Below are 25,959 nucleotides of genomic sequence, written 5' to 3'. Positions count from 1 at the left end.
CCCTTTTCACTTCACTCTGTATCTACTCTATTTTTACAACAGCTTTTGGTTTAATTTAATACATTATTGTAGAAGAAAGGGTCCATTAAACAGCTACAGAAGAGTGAGAATCATGCCCCTTTTAGGTTGTTTTTTTTTTTTTTTTGAAGTGAAGCATTCAACAGTAGAGTCCTTTAAAAATGGTATTCAAATGATTTTTAATTACTACAAAGGCATTGAGATGTTAATACACTTTCTATAAAAGAGAGGGCTACTATTCTACTCATCCTTTCCTGCCACGAATTTCAACTCTAAGAAAATTATTTCTTTTGATCCACTCTGATAGCATGTAATAAGAGAACAATAAAACATATGGCTCAATTACCACCACTTCTCATCCAGCATGAATTAATGAATATCAAATTATTATTAATTGTTTTTTCTGGCTTCCTCTCCATAGGACAATGATTACACATTGCTGTGTTTTGATAAGTATTTAGTGTTTAACACTTTGTAGACCAGTGTCTAACAGGAACAGATGCTTGAAATCATTATATGAAAGAATCATTCTTTATATTTAGCAACACTTAGAAAATAACGTGATTATCTTTTTGGTCTCCTTAGTTTGTCAGTTTTTTTATAACTGCCTTAAACTCCTTTAGAATATCACCCTGTCTCAATGTTCCATATGCTTTCCTTAGAGAAGCAGTTCCTATATGCATATAAAATAATGTATAAGTGTGATGTCTCAATTTTAATAATAATAATTTCATACAAGATTACTGACTTTTCAATTCCTTAAGAAAAAGCTCTTTAAAAACCAATGTTATGGCTTGAGCAGACAAAAAATTAAGCAGCATAGCACAGAATACAATAAATTATGATCGCTACAATTGACAATATCAATGTCATTGAGTACTATTTATAGATGACGCACAGGAAGATTCTGTGTAACTGACCGTTTTATTTTTATAAGCCATCTGTAAATATAAGGTGCTGTGTAGTAGGAATAGGTATAGCATGCTAAAGAACATGTCTTTGTAGTCCATTACCATTATGTCTCATAGATCATTTACAAATCCGAATTTTGAAAAGAAAGCGTAACAAATTATAATACGTAAACTATACATGCCATGTGATTTTTACCCATTGCCAATAAATGCATGTGTTTGTATTTATAAAACATGTTCTATAAAACTTATATCTGTAATAAACTAAAGGACGACAGCAACATTAAATTGTTTAGATATCCTATCTAGTTCCACATGCTTAACAAACACAGATTCAGGTATGATTCTAAAGATCAAACAAAACTTGCTTTATAATCTGAGAGTTTTGGAGCAGAAAGTGACCTCACCTCAGAAATCGTTTTGTCCATTTCCCCTCATGTTACAGATAATAGCACCAAAATCTGAATAGTTTAAGTGATTTTCTGAGGTCCATACACCTTTATACACTAACATCTTTCTGCCAGACTTTATCTTTCTGCCAAAATTTCTGTCAACATTTCTTCTGCACATAAGAAATGTACATATCTTGCTTCCTTGACAGTTTTGTCAAGATGTCAGTAACATCTGTAGATCCAAATCCCTAGGGAAACAAAGATGAGAAATTGGGAATCTTGGTCTCTAATGGAAATTGTGATGCACAGCCTAATACTGAGCAGAGATGGACCTGGTCAAGGCTGACAATGCTCACTGCCATCAGAAACATCCTTTCTTTGATGTTGGTAGCTAGACCACTTGAATTTTTTGTCTCTAAATCTAACCAGATACCAGATGGTTCCCTTTATGTATGTGACCTTAGTATAAGCAATTATATTATTTATGCAATAGCAGAATTGTTATACAAAGAGTCAGTCATTGGTGTAAAAGCTTTTTTAGATTACATGTTCTTATAATAAAAATTTTAATTCTTCAGTGAATACTTTCCTCTTGATTTTCATGTGCCAGAATTACTGAATCCACTTGGCTGAAAAATGTAAAGAAAATAAGTTATATATACAAATTCAGTACAAAAATAAGCTTATAACTAAAGTTTTAAAAATAATTATTCATCAGTGAGGGTGGGGGTGGACTAAGCAATGTACTTTTACTACCTACTGAATTCATCACTGCGGCAAGGCTTTTGGTCATACTGTGAATATGAAGCACTGATGCCCTGTATTCATATTTATGACATGCTTGAGAGTCATGTCTTGATAACTTACATGTACTATAAAAGTACACACAGACAGGGAGGAAGACACAAAGACATCTGAGTGTTTTGGTAACCACATCTCCTAAACCATTTCATGGACTCTTGGGACTGAAAGTTTTAGAGCTGCCACCATGCATATCAAGGCCCCCTGATGTAACACTGGATCCTGATAAGTCTGTTCAATGAGGAAGAAAAAGGAATATGAGAATGGCTGGAATATGAGAAAATAGAAAGCCAAGTATGAATATAATTAGCTTTGTTCTTGTCATTGATTCTGCAGCCTGATGGAACGTGGGTTTCTGAATATTTTTCAGAGCATTTTCCAGCTGTAGCCTCCAAGCACCTCATTAATATGACACATTTGTCATTAAATTCCATATTTTGGATCCCATGTAACAACCGCAGATGTTCTTTTCCATTCGCCACCAGCAGGAAACTTTCCCTTTATACACCATTAACTTTAAAGTTTCCATTTAAAATTAACATTAAAAGGTGTTTAGTTTAATAACCAAATTAAATTACAAAAGTATATTCCAGTGCAAATGTAAAAGGTCATTCACAGAAATGCACTTTAATTCTAACAATGATCTGAGCAAAGAAGATATATTTTTGTTTGCAAAAAACGGAAAATTTCCTACAATAAACGACCTACGCTTATTTGTATCTATGCCTGGTCTCATATCAGAAGAAAGCATAAATTTTGACTTATTTTATACCAGAAATGGAATGCTACCATTGTATCTGCAGCTGAATCTTTAATATAATTAATAAAATACTTTCCATTTTTGAACTATTTCAACGGTATCTAAAGCTCATTAATGTCAGTGATAGCTTCTCACAGAGCTCAACACTTACCTACAACTTTAGAGTAGCAAGATTCACAATGTATTGTCTGTCTATAAATCCAAATACTGTCACCTGCTTGTAGGTTTTCCAAAGGTTGTTTGCATATTTCACACTAAAGGAAAGGTATGTATAAAGTTTACATTAGATACAAAGTTTAGATTCTTGGTTAACAGGATTAAAAAAAAGAACATTTTACTTTATTCCGTATCATCCTTTATAGCAACACTCTGATGAAGAGAACCATGAGAGAAAGTAAGAGTATACTTGTCTGATCCACACACCAAACTTTCCAAACAAATTCTCTCATAAATCCCTCTACTATGAAGGCGTGCATTTCAGGGCATACCTACTACTGAAGTTTCTACCTAACTCACAATAGAGTAGATAAATATTTTCAAAAATTGGTCATGCCAAAGACAAGATCACTGTTGGATATTGCAAATAAGAACACTAAGTGTATTTGTGTATTTATTGTTTGCTTACTAATGGAGAGCTATGCTGTCCTGATATAGTGTCATTGAGCAAAACAAACTTCTGACTCCAGACACAATTTAGGGGGAAATTTGTTTCAAGTTATGCTGGTTAAAGAGGCAAGAAAGGTTTAACATCTACCTTAAACCTGTGCTCACTGGAGCAAGTCTACTGCCAACTGGCTGGCTTTCAAGTTCATCGACGCAAATTGTCATAGGTCAGTTAGACATGTTTAAGCCAGTTCAGGTAATTCTCTATAATTATGGCTATAGAGTAATCTGTCTTTTCTTAGGAGTGTAGGGATATTTTTATTCTCAATAGTATTTTATGATTAAAATGACAATGGAAATAAATCATCTAAAATATAACAAAATGGAAATTATTCCTATTGACCAAAGGCAATAATCAGGAGAATTTTCTTCTTTAAAAAGTTTTGTGCATGATAATTTAAAATAAAGAGCCTTAGACTAATTTTTGTTCCACTGAATAAATTTGAATAACTTCAAGGAAATTTTACTGCCTTATAATGAAATAATTATGAAATTTTCATGTCTTACTTTATATAGAATTCTATATATGATGGTCTAAATTTGGATTTTGTTGCCTCAAAATGAGGCATTGAATTTGTTATTACTTTGTGTCATTGCCTGAAGCTAATTGAAAGAGAAGCAATCAAGTGTCAAAGTATTGGGCTGGCCAAAAAGTTCATAACATCTTATTGGAAAACCCAGACTTTTTGGCTAGCCTAGTATTACATCTACCTGACTGAATCAGATAATTTTCATCAATCATAGAATCTATCAGCACTAGAAAGGACCCTCAGATTCAGGCTGTGGTTCTCAAACTGGCTGCCTGTCAGATCTATCTAAAGTGAAAGTGAAGTCGCTCAGTGGTATCGGACTCTTTGCGACCCCATGGACTATAGCCTACCAGGCTCCTCTGTCCATGGGATTTTCCAGGCAATAATACTGGAGTGGATTGCCATTTCCTTCTCCAGGGGATCTTCCCGACCTAGGGATCGAACCCAGGTCTCCCTCATTGTAAACAGACGCTTTACCGTCTGAGTTTCCAGGGAAGTCTAAGATCTATGTAAGAAGTCTTAGATCTATCTAAGAAGACTTTAAAAACACCAATGCCCAGAAATAATCTCTAAGATTCATGATGTAATTGGGGCTGGTCTCAAGCATTTTATTTTTCTCATCATCTCCCCGAATGATTATAATGTTCATCCTGGCTTGAAAACCACTGGTCTGATCAGCTATGTCATTTTACAGATGAAGAAACTTAGGCTAAGCTAATTTAGGTGATTGTCCAAAGACACACGGCCACAATTAGTGTCAGTTAGAACTCAAACTCAGGTCTTCAGGTTCCTAGCTAAGTGCTCACCTAGTTGTACCAAGAACTATATTGTTGACCTACCTAATACTTTTGTGAAAATTAAAAGAAATGGCATATGAAGGCACAAATTGTGAAGCATCCTACTATGTATACTTTATTATTATTATTATTATTCTACCAAGACACTGACATTGACAAGTTGCTCAGTCGTGTCCGACTCTTTGCAACCCTATGGACTGTAGCCTACCAGGCTCCTCTGTCCATGGGATTTTCCAGGCAAGGGTACTGGAGTGGGTTGCCATTTCCTTCTCCAGGGGATCTTCCTGACCCAGGGATCGAACCCCAGTCTCCCGCATTGTAGGCAGATGCTTTACCATCTGAGCTACGAGGGAATCCCAAAAGAATTTTATGAAGGAGGAGAAGGAAGTGAAAGTCACTCAGTCATGTCTGATTCTTTGCAATCCCATGGACTATACAATCCACGGAATTCTCCAGGCTGGAATACTGGAGTGGGTAGCTTTTCCCGTCTTCAGACGATCTTCCAAACCCAGGGATCGAACCCAGGTCTGCTGCATTGCGGGCGGATTCTTTAACAGCTGAGCCACCAGGGAAGCTTATTTCACTACTGCTGCTGCTGCTGCTGCTGCTGCTAAGTCGCTTCAGTCGCTTCCAACTCTGTGCGAACCCAGAGATGGCAGCCCACCAGGCTCCCCCGTCCCTGGGATTCTCCAGGCAAGAACACTGGAGTGGGTTGCCATTTCCTTCTCCAGTGCATGCAAGTGAAAAGTGAAAGTGAAGTCGCTCAGTCGTGTCTGACTCAGTGACCCCATGGACTGCAGCCTACCAGTCTCCTCCGTCCATGGGATTTTCCAGGCAAGAGTACTGGAGTGGGGTGCCATTGCCTTCTTCTCTGGCTCATTCTACTAAGCCATATATAATTATAATTAATCATGCTCTCAAAGGCAGACTGAGTTTTAACTATTGTTAAGCCCATCGATCCTAATTTTATGATGTAAGAAGCCAGTAACTTCTTCTCAAAAATTTCTTTTCCTTTTTGGATTTCATTATATATTTAATGCAATGTGGAGAAGGCAATGGCACCCCACTCCAATACTCTTGCCTGGAAATTTCCATGGACAGAGGAGCCTGGTGGGCTGCTGTCTCTGGGCTCACACAGAGTCGGACACAACTGAAGCGACTTAGCAGCAGCAGTATGACTTATGAAAATGCTGCAAAAACTTTTCTAAAGAGAACAAATGTTTATCTTTTTATAGATTTAAATATGTAGAATAAGAGTTATCAGCGTGTCAGTAATCAACTCTAAGCCTAAAGTCAAGAGAGTAATTATAAACCTTGGAGTTTCAGGCTGAGAAGTCAAAAAAATATTTAAACAGTGCATTATTAATGTGCATGACAGTGTTTCTGAAAGTTTTAACTTCATCTCATATATTCCATTAGATAATTATTTTTATTCTAGTCATTTTGCAATTTTGTATGAGGATTAAATGCAAGAAACACAGCCATACCTTGAAGCAAGTTGAATGGCAGCAAATTTGTAATTCATCTAAAATCATCTTGGTTTCTGTGCCCAGGGGTTTTCGACAGTAAGTGCACATGTCTCTCTCAATGACAGACCTATAGAGATGTAAGCAGTTAAAAATAAATTTGTCATCATGAAGAAAACAGATGTATTCCCCATAAAGTCATATGGCAATAACATGTTAATTTTATTGATACTTCAGTAAACTGTGTAAAAATCATGGAAAGTTGAGGACTTACTTATCCTAGTAATAGACTGGATTCTTCTAGTTATTTCAGAATGATATCAAAGAATTAACATAAAAGACAGTTTCAAATTATTAATTCATTAGCAATCAAAAGTGCATCTGAGCAGGTTAAAGATGTTCACAGTTTCCTAATTGAACTAGGTCATAAGTACCCCCTTGAAGCTAGAAGAGGGTTTTAAATTATTAATGTACATATATCATAGAAAAATTATGTTGAAGATTAATATAAAAATTTAATTCTCAAACATTCAGTAGTACAAAAATAGGAATCCATTCAAGAACATGTTGGTAAATTCACAAATGATGGATACCCTGGACTATAGAGTCCAGAATCACCAAATTCTCCCTTGCTGATTCTCTTGGTATCATTGCAAGACTCAGAATATTAGGGTGACTTTAGTGACAAAAATTCTTTGCTGTTTACTTTGGAAAAATAATGTTCAATAGTAAATAAATGATTAGCAAGCTCTAAAGCCCTCGAGTGACATTAGAGCCTTAATAAAGGGTCAATACGTATGTGATTCTTATCCTTTTGGAAGGTCTTAGATAGTCTTAAATAGCACCTTGGGCAGAGTTTACTAGTCTCAGGGTGTTAGCATAAAAGCCTAAAATTTCCAAAGTACTGGGGTAGTGAAATAAAATAGCTAATACTTATAGTGCTAATATGCTTAACCTGTGCAGCACATTTTCCATGCATTTTGCATATATAAACCTGTCTATTCTTCATAACAGCTCTGAGAAGCAGGTTACTCTTATTTTTATCATTATTGTACACAAGAGGAAGATGAGGCATAGAAGGGTAAGTCATGTAGCCAGTGAGGGGCAGAGGCAGGATGTGAATAAAAGCAGGGTGGCCACAGAGCCCTAGGCGGCCTCTGGGCCTGCCCGTTGACTGGGCTCACTAGATGATAAGAAACTGGTTATGCCCAGAAATGATCAATCCTATCATCAGGACCAGGACTCAAAGCAGAGAGGAGGGAAAGAGGATGGGAGGTGGGGGTAAGAGAGGCTCCTCTCTCCACAGAATTCTCCAGACAAGAATCCTGGAGTGGGTAGCCATTCCCTTCTCCGGGGATCTTACTGAGGCAGGAATTGAACCCTGGTCTCCCACACTGCAGGCAGATTCCTTACCAACTGAGTCACTGGGAAGCCCATGCATATGTACACACACACTTAAATTTCCCATTTAGACTGTAAACTCTTCCAGAGTAGAAAGCAGGCACTTTCTAGCATCCTTGCATTCCAGAGACACTGAGAGAGGAGCTGGGAATATAAAGAAGAGCGAGAAGGTCTCCTTCAGGGAGAAGTTGCTTTCCACTAGGGTAGCCAGGTGGCTGGATGATCACCATGTATTAAGGACATGTGAAGAGTTAGGAGAGCACAGCCAGATGAACAGCTAATCTCTGGGGTGAAGTAGGAAAGGCTTGTCAGCATAAATGCCAGGTGAGTTAAAGCTTGAAGGTGAAGGAGCTCTCAAGGGGAGGTGGGGAGGGGCATGATGGAAGGGTTCTAAGCAGAGTGAACAGAACATGCCAAGGTGAGACACAATGAAGGTGGCTGGAATGGTTGAACTTTAGTCCCTATTCAGCAGGACAAGGTTCTGCAGGCCCATAAATCCTGTGCAGAGGATTTGGTCTTTATCCTATAAAGCGGTACTGGCCAATTTACTGTGTGTGTGAGCTTAGACCACAGTACTTTTAATGCATTTTCCAATACAATCATTACTATAAGCTTAATATGCAGAAAATGATTTGAAACCACTTAAAGTGACAAAAGTACATATAATGACTTAAAACTCTAATTTATTAAGAATTTAAATTGTGATCATAAACTGAAGCAATGTTTAGTTCTTGGGTACTATTAGGAAGAAAACATACTAAATTCAGTGTTTGCCCTAGTACTGGGTCTCTCAGTCATAAATTTTCATACCCTAATAATTTAATGTGTGTGCATGCTCAGTCACTCAGTTGTATCTGACTCTTTGTGACCCCATGGACTGTAGCCCACCAGGCTCATCTGTCCATGGGATTTTTCACACAAGAATACTGAAGTGGGTTGCCATTTCCGTCTCCAGGAGATCTGTTTGACTCAGAGATCAAACCCATGTCTCCTGTATCTCTTGCATAGGCAGGCAGATATTTTTATCTCTGAGCCACCTGGGAATCTCTTATTTTATATATAGTAGTATATATACATCAGTCCCAGCCTCCCAATTTATCCCTTCCCTCCCCCATCCCTTGGTAACTATGAATTTGTTTTCCACATCTGTGACTCTATCTCTATTTTGTGAATAAGTTCATTTGTACCCTTTCTGATTCCCCATATGACAGACACCATATATTTGTCTGTCTCTGACTTAGTTCACTCAGTTGATAATCTATAGGTCCATCCATGTTGCTGCAGATGGCATTATTTTGTTCTTTTTTTATGACTGCATTAATGCTGCTGCTGCTACTGCTTCAATTGTGTCCGACTCTATGCAACCCCATAGATGGCAGCCCACCAGGCTTTCCCGTCCCTGAGATTTTCCAGGCAAGAACACTGGAGTGGGTTGCCATTTCCTTCTCCAATGCATGAAAGTGAAAAGGGAAAGTGAAGGCGCTCAGTTGTGTCTGACTCTTAGCGACCCCATGGACTGCCACCTACCAGGCTCCTCTGTCATGGGATTCTCCCAGCAAGAGAACTGGAGTGGGGTGCCATTGCTTTTTCCAACTGCATTAATGACTTGACTTTAAATGGGATTGACATGATTAGATAAGAAGTGTGGGGAAACAGCTAATTTCTCACAATAATCAACATAAAATGTTACCTGACTGTCAACGGAGAATTGACTTTTGCTCTGATGACTGAAAAAATTTCAAGGACCACTTGGGGAACAGGAGTGAAATTCTTCATATGAAGAGCAATACTTTAGTGAAGGATGTTTTCCTTCACTTAAGCTAACCGTTAAAATATGAGCCCACCAAACTCTGAAGTTGCTGATGCTCTTACTAAGATCATACTGTTAGTCAAAGATCTTTTCAGAGTATTTTGAAAAATCTAGTTCTGCTTTTTTTTTTTTTTTGCTTATCTAGACAGTATTTGTGGTGCTCACGTAGTCACATCAAAGAGCTATGACTTAAAGGCAAGACACTCATAAGACCCTTGGTAATACAAGATCTCACAAAAGTGACCAAAAGAGGATATAATTTTGATGCCTGGTTCATCTGTGTTTCCCTCAGCAAATGGGACATAGGTGTTTTGTTTTGTTTTTTTTCCTGGAGTCATTTATTGAGTATCCATGAGGTGCCAAGGACTGTGTTCCAAGCTGAGGCTGTGCATAAAAATATGTCCTGACCCTCAGTGAGTCTTATTTCAGCACCAGCGACAGAGAAACACCGTCAACAGAATATCGGACATTTGCATTACAGCTGGTTTCCAGTGGTTGGGTTGCAACATGAATTATTTATTTTCTTTTTCTCTGCTGGAAGTCTGCAGACTCGTGTCACATGAGTGTCACCTATTTGCCCCACTGAGCATTACATGCTAAAAGAGAGTAATCAAGAGCAAAATTCTGGGGTCAGTTTACCGGCATTAAATTGATGCTCACTCTAACCCTCCCTCCTGGGCACTGAGCCCATGCTCGGAGTGGGTCGTAGCAGTGCATCCATGCAGCTGTTTGTAAGGTGAGCTGGCTCTAGAAGACCACAAGGAGAGAGGGCTGAGGACACGATCTAGGGATGCAGTGAAGCCTAGAGGCTAATAATGTGGGGGCAATGGGGACCCCAGGGATCACAGCAGAGACACTCGCCTGGGAGCTAGCTGTAAACACAGAAAGCTCTACTGGAACGAAGTACATCAAAATCAGAGAATGACGGCCAGGAAGCCAAGCAACAAACTCCTGGATGCAGAGGTGGTTGTACTTCCTTCCACTCATACAATCAGCAGTAGAACAGTCACTCTCGGGAGGGGCATCTTCAAGTTCAATGGACAATAAGAATGCTATATATATATATATATATATATAATACTTGTAATACTCTAGTATATATATAATATATATATAATACTTGTAATACTGTAGTATATATAATATATATATAATACTTGTAATACTCTAATATATATATTATATATATAATACTTGTAATACTCTAGTATATATATAATATATATATAATACTTGTAATACTCTAGTATATATATAGTATATATATATAAAACACTTGTAATACTTTAGTATATATATACAATATATATACTTATAATACTTTAGTATCTATATATAAGTATATATATACTTGTAATACCTTAGTGTGTATATATATACACTAAAAATATTAAATATATATTATAAGTGAGTACATGTATACATATCTAATAAAAACATGTTATTTATAAAAGTAAATATACACATATATATGTAACCCACCAGGCTCCTCAGTCCATGGATTTCTCCAGGCAAAAATTCTGGAGTGGGTTACCATGCTCTCCTCCAAGGAATCTTCCTGACTCAGGGATCGAACCTAGATTTCCTGCATGGGCAGGCAGATTCTTTACCATCTGAGCCACCAAGGAAGCCCAAGAATATATATGTTTATTAATATATGTGTGGATATGGGTATATATATACTTGTATGAATGGAAGTACAAATATACTCACCTATCTGAAGTCGAATAAACAGTTTGTATGTATTTTCCAGAGACAGTCTCCTGATATCCATCCTTTGGTGATTTGCTAGAAACAAGCACATACGGACATGTGAGAACTGGGCTATTTCCCTAGTGTTGAAGTATTGATGTATATTAATACCCCTATGTAGGCAAGGAAGCGTGCATACACACACATACACACACTCGCTATTGTTATTCTTTGTGATGTTATATGTCAGGACAATGTACTAACCCTTTTTTTTTTTAACCTGGAGAAGTATTGATATGCAAGTTACCTCCAAGGTGACATAAGTTGACATATACCCCTAAATAAAGAATGGGGCAAGGAGAGCGCAAGCACAAGTGTAAGCAGGAAAAGCAGTTATCGTTTTTCATGAAATTTGTCCTTGCACCTCCTTTATTTTTACTAAAAGAAAGCTAACTGTTGTTCTAACATAAAGAATATACACAAAGCATGACTATACTCATTGCAAGCAAATATAGACAGACATCATTCACGTAGAGAAATACTCTTGAACTTTTGGGGGAAACTTTGGAAGCTTTTATTTTTACATGAAAACATCCAAGAATTTTTTAGAATAAAGCAAAAAATATTTTAACTTTCGAAAGTCCTCTTTGTTCCTTTTCCGCTCCAGTTTGTAAATGTCATTCGCTCCTGGAGACAAATGAAGAGTGCGTTGCGCTAACCGGCTGGCTGCCTGTAATTGCCTCCCTGGTAAGTATGCTACCTAGGAACATATGAGGACCAGAAGCAATGTGTTCCTATTATTTCATACAGTGAGGGGTAACTCCACATGCCTCACCTGGGATTTTTTAATGAGCAAATTCTCTCTCCCCGCAAACAACCTGCAGGCATTTGCAGTCAGAAAGAGAAACTGCTTTATGGAACACAGAGCCCACAGTGCTAAATGAGTTTGTGCATATTGATGCACGACATGTATACAGACATTCCCATTTTATGGGTCAGAAAACTGAGACTTGAATTGAGACAGGAAACTGAAGTCAAGTGGCTTTGCTGAGGCCACATGGTCAGTAAATGACAAACTCAGATTTGATTCTAAATCACTGTCGATTTTAGGGAGAACTGGATTAAGCAGGAAAATCAAGGTTGAGGTTGCATTTCACAAGGAAATTTATTCTTGGGTTTGAAAAATCCTTTTGAGGGGGAAGGCTGCTCAAATCCGGACACACCTTGAATTTATGGCGGCTCCACACCCACCCCGTACACTGCTCTCTGGTCTCTTTGAACTGGGTGATGATCAACACGTATACAACCTATAGTTCATCCATATTTAAATGCCCCACTGTTACCCTATGCCACAATTAGGCTAATTCTTTTTTATAGACCCTGAAAAACTGAATAACTTGTGAATCCCTGATCTTGGTGGACATTTTCCTCGACATCCATCACATCAGGCAGCAGAGTTTCTGGGCTTGAGCATATTTACTAAAAAGTTATACCCCTTGTTTCAGATTAGAGGTGAACAATAGAAACAATTAAAGTGTGACTCCAAATTAACACAGGAATACTTGTGTGATTTTATAAGGTTCGTTATGGGCATGTATGTTTATTTGACTACTTTCAAATAACTATCCTATGATGTATACATGTGTTATATTAAAATATTATTTAGTTTGTCCTATGACTTTGTATGATTATTTGACAACTACTTAAAAATATGACTTCCCTGTAGCTCAGATGGTAAAGAATCTGCCTGCAACACAGGAGACCTGGGTTTGATCCCTGAGTTGGGAAGATCCTCTGGAGAAGGGAATGGTGACCCACTCCAGTACTCTTGCCTGGAGAATCCTATGGATAGAGGACCCTGGTAGGCTACAGTCTATGGGGTTGCAGAGTTGGACACGACTGAGCGACTAACACTACTACTGATAATAATGGAAAGATTATAAAGAATTATTAATATATATCTAGAACTCAGTACTCTTTTAAATGGTCTGTTATTCGAAAAAAATAAGCATACCTTAAAAAATGACATTTCTTCTTAAACACAGATTATTTCAAAATTATAAAATACATAAAGCAAAATACTTCAAATAAATTTCCAGTACCTATTCTCCACGTATGTCCTTGTGTACACAACTGTATCCTTTGATCCTGCATGCCTGGTTTCAGCATTGGAGCTGCAATACAAACCATTTGACTTTATGTTTAAAGTTTGTTTATAGGATAATCAAATCAACAAGGCAATTATCCAATCCAATGAAAAAATAATGCTCATATATGCCTTCTAAACTATAACCTTTGAAATAGAAATGTTAAACTGGTATTAATCCATTTCTGAAAAATTTATTTATGTTTCCCATTTTGTCTTAACTTCTACTGTCTTGGCCTATTTCCAGAATACTACTATGAAAATCGGTCGCTCGGGAAGTCTATTGTAGACCATAATGATTACTTTGAATATCTGTGTACTATGTTTCAGTGTCTATTGCCCTAATGTCTCATTCATACTTCCAAACCATTGCTTTCTCCACAAATCTCAGGCAAAAAGTGGACCTTAATTAACCAACATGATAACACCTGATTCAGTGAAACCTTTAAATCTATCTAAGGAAGTCAGTTCAATGTCACAATCATGTTTTTAAAAAAATTACAGACTTTTAAGGAAAAATCACATCTACATTTATTCATAACTGACAGCTTACCAATGACCAAGATGTTTACTCAATATCTTTGTACAAGCCTATAAAGCCACTGGTTAAAATTAAAAATTTCTGCATTTCAAACAAATATCATATATTAATGCATATATATAGAATCTAGAAAGATGATACTGATGAACTTATTTGCAGGGAAGCAAAGAGAACAGACTTATGGACATGGGTAAGGGGGGAGGAAGGAGGGGGTAGGACAAATGAAGAGAGTAGCATGGAAACATATGACTAACATATATAAAATAGATAGCCAACGGGAATTTGCTGTATGACTCAGGAAACTTAAACTGGGGCTCTGTAACAACCTAGAGGGGTGGGATGGGGAGGGAGACGGGAGGGAGGTTCAAGAGGGAGAGGACATATGTGCGCCTATGGCTGATTCATGTTGATGTATGGCAGAAACAAACACAATATAGTAAAGCATTACCCTTCAATTAAAAATAAATAAATTTAAAATTAGAAATTTTTATTGGAACACAAAAAAAGGCACAAAGACAACAACAGCAAAATTCAAAAATTTTCTGTATTTCAAAGGAAGGATCAGGTGGCATGTGGATGTTTTCTTTAAAAAAAAAAACAACAAACAGGATATAAAAAAGCCAGAAGGAGAATGGTCCTGTCATTTATTCTATAATTGACCACAGTACCTGAGCGTCTTTCTGGCTTCATAAGCATAGGCAGCTGTTCTAGAGGATGGGCTGATTAAATTCTCAGTAGATCCAGTGACCTGGCCATCTTGCCTGAGAAAGCAAATGCAAATATTTGGCACTGAAAATCAAGGCCACTTAGAGGATTTTTGTTTTATTAAGATTCTGCTCAAACAACATTTTTTAAAAACATATAGTAAAGCTGTTTCTGTTTGCCTGGTTTCTGCACATAAACACAGACAGAATACATGTACTATTTTACTCTTCCATAGACACAACTGTCTTCCCATTATGAATAATCTATAGGCACGTGTCACATTACCTAACAGTAGGACAGAATACTTTTTTAACCAAGGGCAGGAACCATATGAACCTGGCTGCAGTAACATTCTCACAGCACCAATGCCATTTTTGAAAGTTTTTCATGTATAACATATCTGGGAGTTTATCTATTTAATGAAAATTATCTGGGGTTGCTTTGAGAAATTCCGGTTTCCGTTTTAACAGAAAAGCAGTACTTTGAAGATCACTAAAGAACTTTGACCTAGATTTCTGCTAATCTAAAAATGTCACTCTGCTCAACAAAGTGTAGGCATATTTGCTTTTTCCTATGAAACAGTGGAAAATTAATGCAGGCATAGTGAAAGCTTTAGCTCTTTTTCTTTCCTCATGTTAGAAAACTCTGACAGAGGCAAGACATAAAAATCAAGAGGAGAATTTAGATCTCAATCATGATTTATCATTCTTGCCTGGACTGTTCCTTCCATTTCCAGGTAGCTTTTAAAGAAGAGAAAAACAATTGTTCACATATTATCCTCTCTGGCATGTGGAAAACCATCTTCTAGTTTTAAGACAGATATTTCAAAAGATACTTGGCAATGAGAAAGTAGAATGAATATTATTAGAAGATTCTCAAATGTGATCATTTATGTCATTTCGGAACAATAGACCTAACTAGGAACTATTTGGAAATATTCAGATCATATAGTAAATAATATAAAACCCAATTTCAGCAAATAGTTTGAAAGGACAAAGGTTGTCAATGCGTGTGAAATGTGTTTGTACTGCCTCAGAAAGGTAAAATCACACATTACCAGTTTGTGAAACCTGTAGTAGGAATGGGAAATACTTTGCAAACAGTTCTGATAAGGATTGAATTGTGTCCTGCCAAAAATTCTTATATTGAAGCCCTACACCCCAGTGTGATGTGGAGACAGGGCCTATAAAAAGGAAATAAAGGTTAGGTGAAATCATAAGGGTGGGGCTTTAATCCCATAGGACAGGATGTCCTTATAAGAGGAAGCTTATAAGGACTAGAGCTTGCTCTCTCTCTGAGGACACACAGAGGAAAGGCCACGTGAGGACATAGTCAGACACAGTCATATGCAAACCAAGAAGAGAGTTCTCATCAGAAACCAGTCCTGACATTGGTCCTCGTGAATTTGATGTTCTTGCTACATCGTGAAAGGATTCAGAGATAGGTAAGAAGTAGATTTATTTAGAGAAGAGCACAGACAGAGTGTGGCCATCTCAGAAGGAAAGAAGAGAGAGGCTCAAAATGTGGTATGGTTAGTTTTGGTAGACAGGGTAATTTCAGAGGCTAGCGAGTGGGAAGATTACTCCAACTATTTGGGGGAAGGGGTGGAGATTTCTAGGAACTGGGCCACTGCCCACATTTTGACCCTTTATGTCTGGCCTCAGAACTGTCATGACGCTGGTGGGTGTGTCATTTACCATATGCCAATGTATTTGGTCACCTTATGTGAAAGTTGACTCATTGGAAAAGACTCTGATGCTGGGAGGGATTGGGGGCAGGAGGAGAAGGGGACGACAGAGGATGAGATGGCTGGATGGCATCACTGACTCGATGGACGTGAGTCTGAGTGAACTCTGGGAGTTGGTGATGGACAGGGAGGCCTGGCGTGCTGCGATTCATGGGGTCACAAAGAGTCGGACACGACTGAGCGACTGAACTGAACTGAACTGAATGTGTTACAATGAGCATATAATGAGGCTCAAGGTCTTCAGCCGTCCTGGACCTAGTTGGTTTTAACCAGTTTTTTCATGTCCTATGGCCATGTCATTCTTTCTAAGGTTTTACCCTGTGCCCTTCCTCCTGTTTCAACAGTATCTTGATCTAGAATTTTAGTCTCCAAAAGAGTGAGAAAATAAATTCTGTCTTTTAACGCCTGGTCTGTGGTATTTTGTCATAGCAGCCTGAGCAGACTAACACAAGAAGCATCTCCTGGTTGTGTTTACAGTGAGACTAATGACAATACTTTATAATCGTCAATAAAAACCAGAGGTTAGTAAATGAATTTGGAATGTGGAACAGCAAATCCTTTCTTGGATTTGCTCCTCTTGTAATCTGGGAGGATAATACACTTTTTTAAAAAGAAATCTTTTATTTTGGATCATTTTAAAGGTATAGAATAATGGCAATGATAGTTCAGAGAATTTCACTATACTCTTCACCCAGCTTCTCTTAATTTTAACATCTCACACAACCATGATCCATTTGTTAAAACTAAATAATTACCGTTGGTACAATGTCATTAGCAAAACTACAGACTTATTTCTATTTTACCATTTTTTTTTCAATGATCTCCTCTCTCAATTTCAGATCCAAATCAGGATACTACTTCCACATAATCACCATGTCTTAGGGTCTGTGATAGTTGATAAGCCTTTCTTTATCTTTCATGAGATGGTGATAGATCTTACTAAGGAAATTCTATCTTGATGCCAGTAAGCGGTAACACTAATTTTTAACATTATTTAGAATCATAGAAATAGTTAGAGAAACAATCTTTGGAAACCAATTAAATAATCTGTAGTGCTTTTAAAAGTGCTTTTAAAAAGGATTACTCTCTAAAATATATAAGCAGCTCATACAGTTCAATATCAGAAAAACAAACAACCCAATCAAAAAGTGGGCAGAAAACCTAAACGGACATTTCTCCAAAGGCATACAAATTTTCAATAAACACAAGAAAAGATGCTCAATATTTCTCATTATTAGGGAAATGCAGATCAAAACTAAAATGAGGTATCACCTCACACCATTCAGAATGACCATCATCCAAAAATCTACAAAAAAAAAATGTTGGAGAAGTTATGGAGAAAAGGGAACCCTCCTGCACTCTCAGTGGGAATGTAAACTGATACAGCCATTATGGAAAACAATATGGAGATTCCTTAAAATACTAGGGAAAATCTACCATATGACACAACAATCCCACTACTTGGCATATACCCTGAGAAAACCACAATTTTAAGAGACATATGTAACCCAGCGTTCATTGCACCAATACTTACAATAGCCAGGACATGGGAGCAACCTAGATGTCCATTGACAGATGAATGGTTAAGATATGGTACATATATGTGATGGAATATTACATATATGGAATGGATTTGAATCAGTTGTAGTGAGGTAGATGAAACTAGAACCTGTTACACAGAGTGAAGGAAGTCAGAAAGAGAAAAGCAAGTATTGGAATATATATATGGGATTTAGAAAAGTGATCTTGATGAACCTAGTAGAGAACAGAGTTGTGGACACAGTGGGGAAAGGTGAGGGTGGGATGACTGGAGAAAGTGGCATTGATGTATATACACCATCATGTGTAAAACAGATAGCTGGTAGGAAGTTGCTGTGTAAATTCCTGGTGCTGCGTGACGACCTAGAGGAGAGGGATGGGGGAGGGGAGGGAGGCTCAAGAGGGAGAGGAGAAATACATATATAATTATTATGTCTGACTCACCTTGTTGTACGACAGAAACCAACACAACATTGTAAAGCAATTTTCCACCAAGTAAAAAATTAAATTTAAAATGTTACTGGGTCCCCGCATCAGATATTCTGACTTAATTGGTTTAGTGTAGGGCTTCCCAGGTGGCGCCAATGGTAAAGAACTCGACTGCCCATGCAGGAGACATAAGAGACCGGGGTTCAGTCCCTGGGTCAGGAAGATTCCCCTGGAGGAGGGCATGGCAACCTACTCCAGTATTCTTGCCTGGAGAATCCCATGGACAGAGGGGAACCTGGTGGGCTACAGTCCATAGTATTGCAAACAGTCAGACAAAACTGGGGCAACTTAACAGGCACATGACTTGAGTACTTGGATTCTTTTAAATCTCTCCAGTGAGTCTCACATGTAAGACAAGGTTGAGAACCACTGCCTTAGAGGCAATGTGACATTTTATCCAAAAGAGCACTGATTAAAGTGTGGTCCCTGGATCAGCTAGTGATTCTGATACCACTGCAAAGGAGAACTCTCCACCAAAGTATTCCTCTTAAATGCCTTGAATAATGTTCATAAAAAAGAGCTTAAGGCTCACAGTGTTTTTTGCTGGATAGCTTTATTATTAAGTTATCCTTCACTGAAATAAATTGCTGAATTGTAACTTAGGATCAATGGTCACAGTTTCATTTCTAAATTAAATAGCTTCATAAACTATAAACTAAATATTGTGTTGGAACTTACAAAATTCCAAATGGAATTTCACTTGAGAAAATGTTTTCTGCAGTGGAAGTTTACCTTGAAATTTTAGCTATCTAAAACTTTTATACACAGACATTTGATGTGAGAACATCAAATGGTACTGCTGATTTAAGAAAACTGGTAGTTCCTCAAATGGAGTTACTATAGGATCCAGTAATTCCACTCCCTAAGTATATACCCTCCCTAAGTCCATCCTAGAGGAAATCAGTCCTGAATGTTCATTGGAAGGACTGATACTGAAGCTGAAACTCCAATACTTTGGCCACCTGATGCAAAGAACTGATTCATTTGAAAAGACCCCGATGCTGGGAATGATTGAAGGAGGGAGGAGAAGGGGATGACAGAGGATGAGATGGTTGGATGGCATCACTGAGTCAATGGACATGAGTTTGGGTAAACTCCGAGAATTGGTGATGGACAGGGAGGCCTGGCATGCTGCAGTCCATGGGGTCGCAAAGAATCAGACACGACTGAGTGACTGGACTGAACTGAAGTATATACCCTACCAAGAGAAATGAAAAAACTCTGCACAAAACTTTTATATGAATGCTGATCACAGCATTGTTCATAATGGTGAATTACAATCTGATAGTGGAAACAACACAAAAGCCCATCAGCTGATGAATAGATAAAATTCTGTCTATTCACATAATGGAATATGTGAAATTTGGCAATAAAAAGAAATACTGAGACATGTTACAACATTGGTGAATTTTGCAAACATGCCATGTGAAAACAGTCAGTCACAAATATTTTATGATTCCATTTATATGAAATGTCCAGAATCAGAAATTGAAAAAGACAGAAAGTAGCTTAGTAGTTGTCCAGAGCTACGGGCTGGGGAAAAATGATACATGACTACTAATGGGCATGTTGTTTCTTTCTGAGTTGATGAAAATGTTCTAAAAGTGATAGTGGTGATAGTCTACAAATCTGAATATACTAATCAGATTGCATATATATTTGTGGATATCCAGTTACTATACAGAGTAAATACATTCATAAAATAGAATAAGTCTCAGTTTAACAGATTTATTTAGATTTCCATTGTCCTGTTTGACTTAACTTTGGCAACCTGACTCCAATTTCTTTTTCTTTTTTTAAATTAATTTTCATGAGGGTATAGTTGCTTTACATTGTGTGTTAGTTTCTACTGTACAGCAAAGTGAATCCATTATGCATGTACATATTTCCCTCTTTTTTGGATTTCCTTCCCATTTAGGTCACCGCAGAGCACGGAGGACAGTTCCCTGAGGTATACAGTGTCAGGGTGCTTAATCACTCAGTCATATCCAACTCTTTGCAACCCCATGGACTGTAGCCCACCAGGCTCCTCCATCCAGGGGATACTCCAAGCAAGAATACTGGAGTGGGTTGCCATTTCCTTCTCCGCTGCTATACTGTGAGTTCTCATCAGTCATCTGTTTCACACATAGTAGTGTATATGGAACAACAGACTGGTTCCCAATTGGGAAAGGAGTATGTCAAGGCTGTGTATCATCACCCTGCTTATTTAACTTATATGCAGAGTACATCATGAGAAATGCTGGCCTGGGTGAAGCACAAGCTAGAATCAAGATTGCCGGGAGAAATATCAATAACCTCAGATATACAGATAACACCACACTTATGGCAGAAAGTGAAGAACTAAAGAGGCTCTTGATGAAAGTGAAAGAGGAGAGTGAAAAAGTTGGCTTCAAGCTCAATATTCAGAAAACTAAGATCATGTTATCTGGCCCCATCACCTCATGACAAATAGATGAGGAAACAATGGAAACAGTGACAGATGCTATTTTGAGGGGGTTTCCAAATCACTGCAGATGGTGACTGCAGCCATGAAATTAAAAGATGTTTGCTCCTTGGAAGAAAAGTTATGACCAATCTAGACAGCATATTAAAAAGCAGAGACATTACTTTACCAACAAAGCCCCTCTAGTCAAAGCTTTGGTTTTTCTAGTAGTCATGTATGCATGTGAGAATTGGACTATAAAGAAGGCTGAGTGCCAAAGAATGGATGCTTTTGAACTGTGGTGTTGGAGAAGACTCTTGAAAGTCCCTTGGATTGCAAGGAGATCCAACCAGATCTCCAACCAGATCCATCCTAAAGAAAATCAGCCCTGAATATTCATTGGAAGGACTGATGTTGAAGCTGAAACTCCAATACTTTGGCCACCTGATGCAAAGAACTGACTTATTTGAAAAGACCCCGATACTGGAATGATTGAAGGTGGGAGGAGAAGGGGACGACAGAGGATGAGATGGTTGGATGGCATCACTGACTCAATGGACGTGAGTTTGAGTAGGCTCTGGGAGTTGGTGATGGACAGGGAAGCCTGGCGTGCTGAAGTTCATGGGGTCACAAAGAGTCGGACACAACTGAGCAACTGAACTGAATGGAACTGATTGTATATATGTCGATCCCTCATTCATCCCACCTCCCCTTCACTCCTTGGTATCCATACGCTTATTTGCTCTCTACATCTGTATCTCTGTTTCTGCTCTGCAAATAGGTTCATCTGTATCATTTTTCTAGTTTCCACATATAAGTGATACACCATATTTGCTTTTCTCTTTCTTTCCTCACTCTGTGTGACATTCATGTCTCTGCAAATGGCACAGTTCCATTCCTTTTTATGGCTGAGTGGCAACTTGACTTTAAATAGCACAAAATAATTTCAGCTGATAAACACCCAAGAAGTCACTGCAAACTTTATAAACCTCTTTTGCATAAAGAACAAAAGTTTACTGAGAGCTTCTGCTGTGCTGTACGCAGTTGTTCAGTTGTGTCCAAGTCTTTGTGACCCTATAGACTGTAGCCCGCCAAGCTCCTCTTTCCATGGGATTCTCCAGGCAAGAACAATGGAGTCAGTTGCCATGCCCTTCTCCAGGGAATCTTCCCAACCAAGGGACTGAATTCATGTCTCCTGCATTGCAGGCAAGTTTTTTGTTTGTTTTTTTTTTTTAACTGCTGAGCCACTAGCAAAGCCAGTTTACTAAGAGCTTACCATTTTGAATTGTTTTGTGTATTAGGATTGACTTCCACAAAACTATCAAGGTTTTGAGTTCTTGTAAAACTTACAGATTTTAAGTATATAAAAATAACTATTCTTATGGTAACCAAAGAGGATAGCAGTGGTGGGGAGCAGAGATAAATTAGGAGTTTGGGATTAACATGAATACTACTAAATATAAAATCAGTAAACAACAAGGACCCATTGTATAGCACAGGGAACTATACTCAATATATTGTGATAATCTATAATGGAAAAGAATCGGAGGAAGAATATATATTATGTATATGTATAACTGAATCCCTTGGTTGTACACTTGAAACTAACACAACATTGCACATCAATTAAACTTCAGTAAGAAATAAAATTAAAACAAGGAAGTATTCTATTTTGGAGAAATAGAGAACTTGAGACCAGAACACCACTTTAATTTACTAATTTTCTCTACCTGATCAAATCTCTTAATCCCTGATTCTCAATTTTCTTTCAGTGAAATCTTTACCCATTTTGAGAGTCAAAGTAAACTTTCTATTCTGTAAACAGAATGAAGTGACATGTTAGTCTCTCAGTTGTGTTCGACTCTTAGTGACACCATGGACTGCAGCCCGCCAGGATCCTCTGTCCATGGAATTCTCCAGGCAAGAACACTGGAGTAAGTAGCCACTCCCTTCTCCAGCGGATCTTTCTGACCCAGGGGAACCTGGGTCTCCTGCATTGCAAGCCTGTTTACAGGCTTCTCTGTGAGCCACCAGAGAAGCCTGTAAACAGAATAGATGGGCACGAAAATTGGGCCCAGGGATTTCTTTTCAACTTTTATTTTTTTTCAAGTGAAAATTTTTATCATAGTTGTTCTGTCATGGCTGGGGCAGTGCTACACTTTACATTTAATTTGTAGCTAGATCCTGTACAAGACTGTGATAGAACTGAAGACGGATGAATGATATCTAGACACAGAACTCAGGGATGAGCAAAAGATTTTGTAGCAGTGGTTAAGGCCTCTGGGCATAACTGACTGTGATGATCACAACCCCACTGGGAGAGGGGAGCATTTGTGAATGTACCTGTGGTTGTTGGGTTATGTTAGGCAGGAGGCACAGATGAAATTGTAGGGAAGAAAAGGAGAGCATGCACACGTTACTGGGAGCCACGGTGTTTCCATCACACACCTCTTCTACACAGACGGCCACGACCCCACCTTGTTGAAGGAGACTGGACAGCCTCAGAAAGCTAGAGGAAGAAGTTATGAGGAAGGAGAAACTGGGAAGTGGCTAAAGTCCTTGGTTACCAAACAGCTATAGAGTAGAGAATGAAAGCGTTAGTCACTCAGTCATGTCTGACTCTCTGTGACCCCAGGGACTATAGCCCGCCAGGCTCCGCTGTCCATGAAATTCTCCAGGCAAGAAAACTGGAGGCAGCCATTTCCTTCTACAGGGGATCTTCCCAACCCAGGGATCAAACCCAGGTCTCCTACACTGCAGGCAGATTCTTTACTGTCTGAGCCATAGGGAAGCCCTGGTAGAGAATAAGGACATAATAAGTAGAGGGAAGAAGAGGAGAAAAATAGGCAGAGGCCAACACTCAGGAATGACTGAGCGACAGTAATGACAAAGACCTAGGGCTAATGTCTGGGGACTCCTGATGGAATGCCCTCTGGCCAAGGACGAGCAACCTTCCAGGGAAGGCCTCTGTGAAGCCTGGCCAGCCTAACGCTTCTGCCCTGGAATTTCCATTTCCTCATTAATCTTTCCATGTGCTTCCCAGGTGGCGCTAGTGGTAAAGAAGTCTCCTACAAATTCAGGATACCAGACACAGGTTCCACCCCTGGGCCGGGAAGATTCCCTGGGGAAGTGAATGGCTACTCACTCCAGCATTCTTGCCTGGAGAATCCCATGGACAGAGGAGCCTGGCAGGCTGCAGTCCCTGCCCCCTGAATTTCCGTTTCCTCATTAATCTTTCTAGTAAGACCCTGTTTCATGAATAAGCCCAACTGAAACTGAAACACCTCTCAAATCGCATTCAGGGAAAAGTTCTTTCATGATACTTCATCGTTTATGGTCAGTTTTAAAGTCTTGATCATTTCCAAATAATACTTGAAAGAGATTGGTTAATTGTAAGCCCAGTACCATTCCCAAAATGGTGGATCCTTTTGACAATGTATCCTCCCTTGTTCTCTCAAAGGCTTGCTTGAGATCATGGAAAGAGAAAGCAGAAGATGATTTAGGGAATGAAGGGGACAGAAAGAAACTATGTACCTCGCACAGGAAAGAGCCTTTAACAGACAGGAAAACCAAGCAAACCAAGCAGTGAGCCAGTTCCTCTACTTTTCTGTCCTCTGCATGAACCAACAATATCACTTATTCACATAACAAAAAATTTTTAAACAGAAAAGGCAGCTGCACCTTGCTGCTGCTGCTGCTAAGTCGCTTAGCAGCCCAATAGGCTCCCCCATCCCTGGGATTCTCCAGGCGAGAACACTGGAGTGGGTTGCCATTGCCTTCTCCAATGCATGAAAGTGAAAAGTGAAAGTGAAGTCGCTCAGTCGTGTCCCACCCTCAGCCACCCCATGGACTGCAGCCTACCAGGCTCCTCTGTCCATGGGATTTTCCAGGCAAGCGAGGAAGGTTAAAAACAGAAACCTATTGCTTTTAGGGCCCTCCCATATGTGGGGGGGAAGAACAGTTAAACATCTAAAACTTTGAAAATTGTTTCCTAATTTAAACAATCTGTAACAACAGTGAAGCATAGCTTCCATCCTAACCTTCCTTGTAAAAGAAACAAAAAGTGCAACAGTTTCAAAGCCAGGATCCTCTGAGGTGTAAAGAAATTCCAAAATTAGGTCCCATTTCCTGGCTCTGACAAATCTGTGCGTTCTTTTAGCACTAGGTATCCAAGGCAGAGAATCTCAAAGCGCTTTCTGCACCGCTGAAAACCTACCAAGCAACAGTAAGTAAAAATAAATCTTCACAGCCCAAGTGCAGAGCACTCAATTTCCGTCATGCCTTTTACACTAAGCCATTGAACAGCAGGCCTTTACTCAGAAATTCTAACAGAATTCAAATTTTGTTACCTTTTTTCAGATCAGCTATTAAGCACCCTGTGGGTGGTGTTGCTTAGTTGCTCAGTTGTTTAGTTGCTCAGTTGTGTCCGACTCTTTGCAAGCCCGTGGACTGTGGCCTGCCAGGTTCCTCTGTCCATGGGATTTCCCAGGCAAGATTACTGAACTGGGTTGCCATTTCCTTCTCCAGGGGATCTTCCCAACCCAGAGATTGAATCCAAGTCTCTTGCAGTGGCAGGCAGATTCTTTACCACTGAGCCACCAGGGAAACCCAAGTACCCTGTACATTTTTCTTTAAATTCAGATAGTATTTATATTTAAACATCATAGTACAGTTCAGCCTCTCAGAAAATCGTCGAGGGTTACATAATTTATGAAGGTTCATATAGAATTCATAAGAAAAACGTAAATTAGAATAAGTCTTACCTTTCATTCTTATTCTTAGACACATTGTAATTTATGTCAATTAAATTTTCTAGGTTCTGGTCTCTACAGGAAAAAACATAAGCAAATATTTAAATATATATATGTATATGTGATTTAGTTACATATGATTTTAAGAAATAAAGCATTAGAATAAAACATTTTAAACCAGTACATAATTTTAAACATAGGCATTTGTGGTTGTAAAGAATATGGGACATTGAAAATCTGACATTGAACTATTAGATCTATACAACTCAAGTAGAGCACAAATTACATTATGCTGCTGCTGCTAAGTCGCTTCAGTCGTGTCCGACTGTGTGCAACCCCATAGATGGCAGCCCAACAGGTTCCCCCATCCCTGGG

The 25,959-nt window shown here is 38.6% G+C and overlaps 1 protein-coding gene across 8 annotated transcripts in view; it reads right to left on the bottom strand.

Annotated features, from left to right (window-relative positions):
• Nucleotides 1-923: 923 nt before the first annotated feature.
• The window catches only part of SCEL (sciellin), a 126,782-nt gene continuing 101,746 nt past the window's right edge, over nucleotides 924-25,959 (bottom strand). For 7 of the 8 annotated variants that reach the window (XM_069602351.1, XM_069602352.1, XM_069602353.1 and 4 more), the window contains 7 exons: nucleotides 25,597-25,659; nucleotides 14,597-14,689; nucleotides 13,344-13,415; nucleotides 11,263-11,337; nucleotides 6,360-6,468; nucleotides 3,034-3,136; nucleotides 924-1,950 (listed from right to left, as the gene is read on the bottom strand). In XM_069602351.1, coding sequence (XP_069458452.1) covers nucleotides 1,934-1,950; nucleotides 3,034-3,136; nucleotides 6,360-6,468; nucleotides 11,263-11,337; nucleotides 13,344-13,415; nucleotides 14,597-14,689; nucleotides 25,597-25,659 — 532 coding nt within the window. In that variant the 3' untranslated portion in view covers nucleotides 924-1,933. The remainder of the gene's footprint in view (nucleotides 1,951-3,033; nucleotides 3,137-6,359; nucleotides 6,469-11,262; nucleotides 11,338-13,343; nucleotides 13,416-14,596; nucleotides 14,690-25,596; nucleotides 25,660-25,959) is intronic. The other variant, XM_069602350.1, reaches the window with a different exon arrangement.

This window comes from Ovis canadensis, chromosome 10 (genome assembly GCF_042477335.2).
Source record: "Ovis canadensis isolate MfBH-ARS-UI-01 breed Bighorn chromosome 10, ARS-UI_OviCan_v2, whole genome shotgun sequence".
Taxonomy (NCBI): domain Eukaryota; kingdom Metazoa; phylum Chordata; class Mammalia; order Artiodactyla; family Bovidae; genus Ovis; species Ovis canadensis.
The sequence above is the reverse complement of the archived record's forward strand: the minus strand, read 5'-3'. Positions and strand labels throughout refer to the sequence as shown.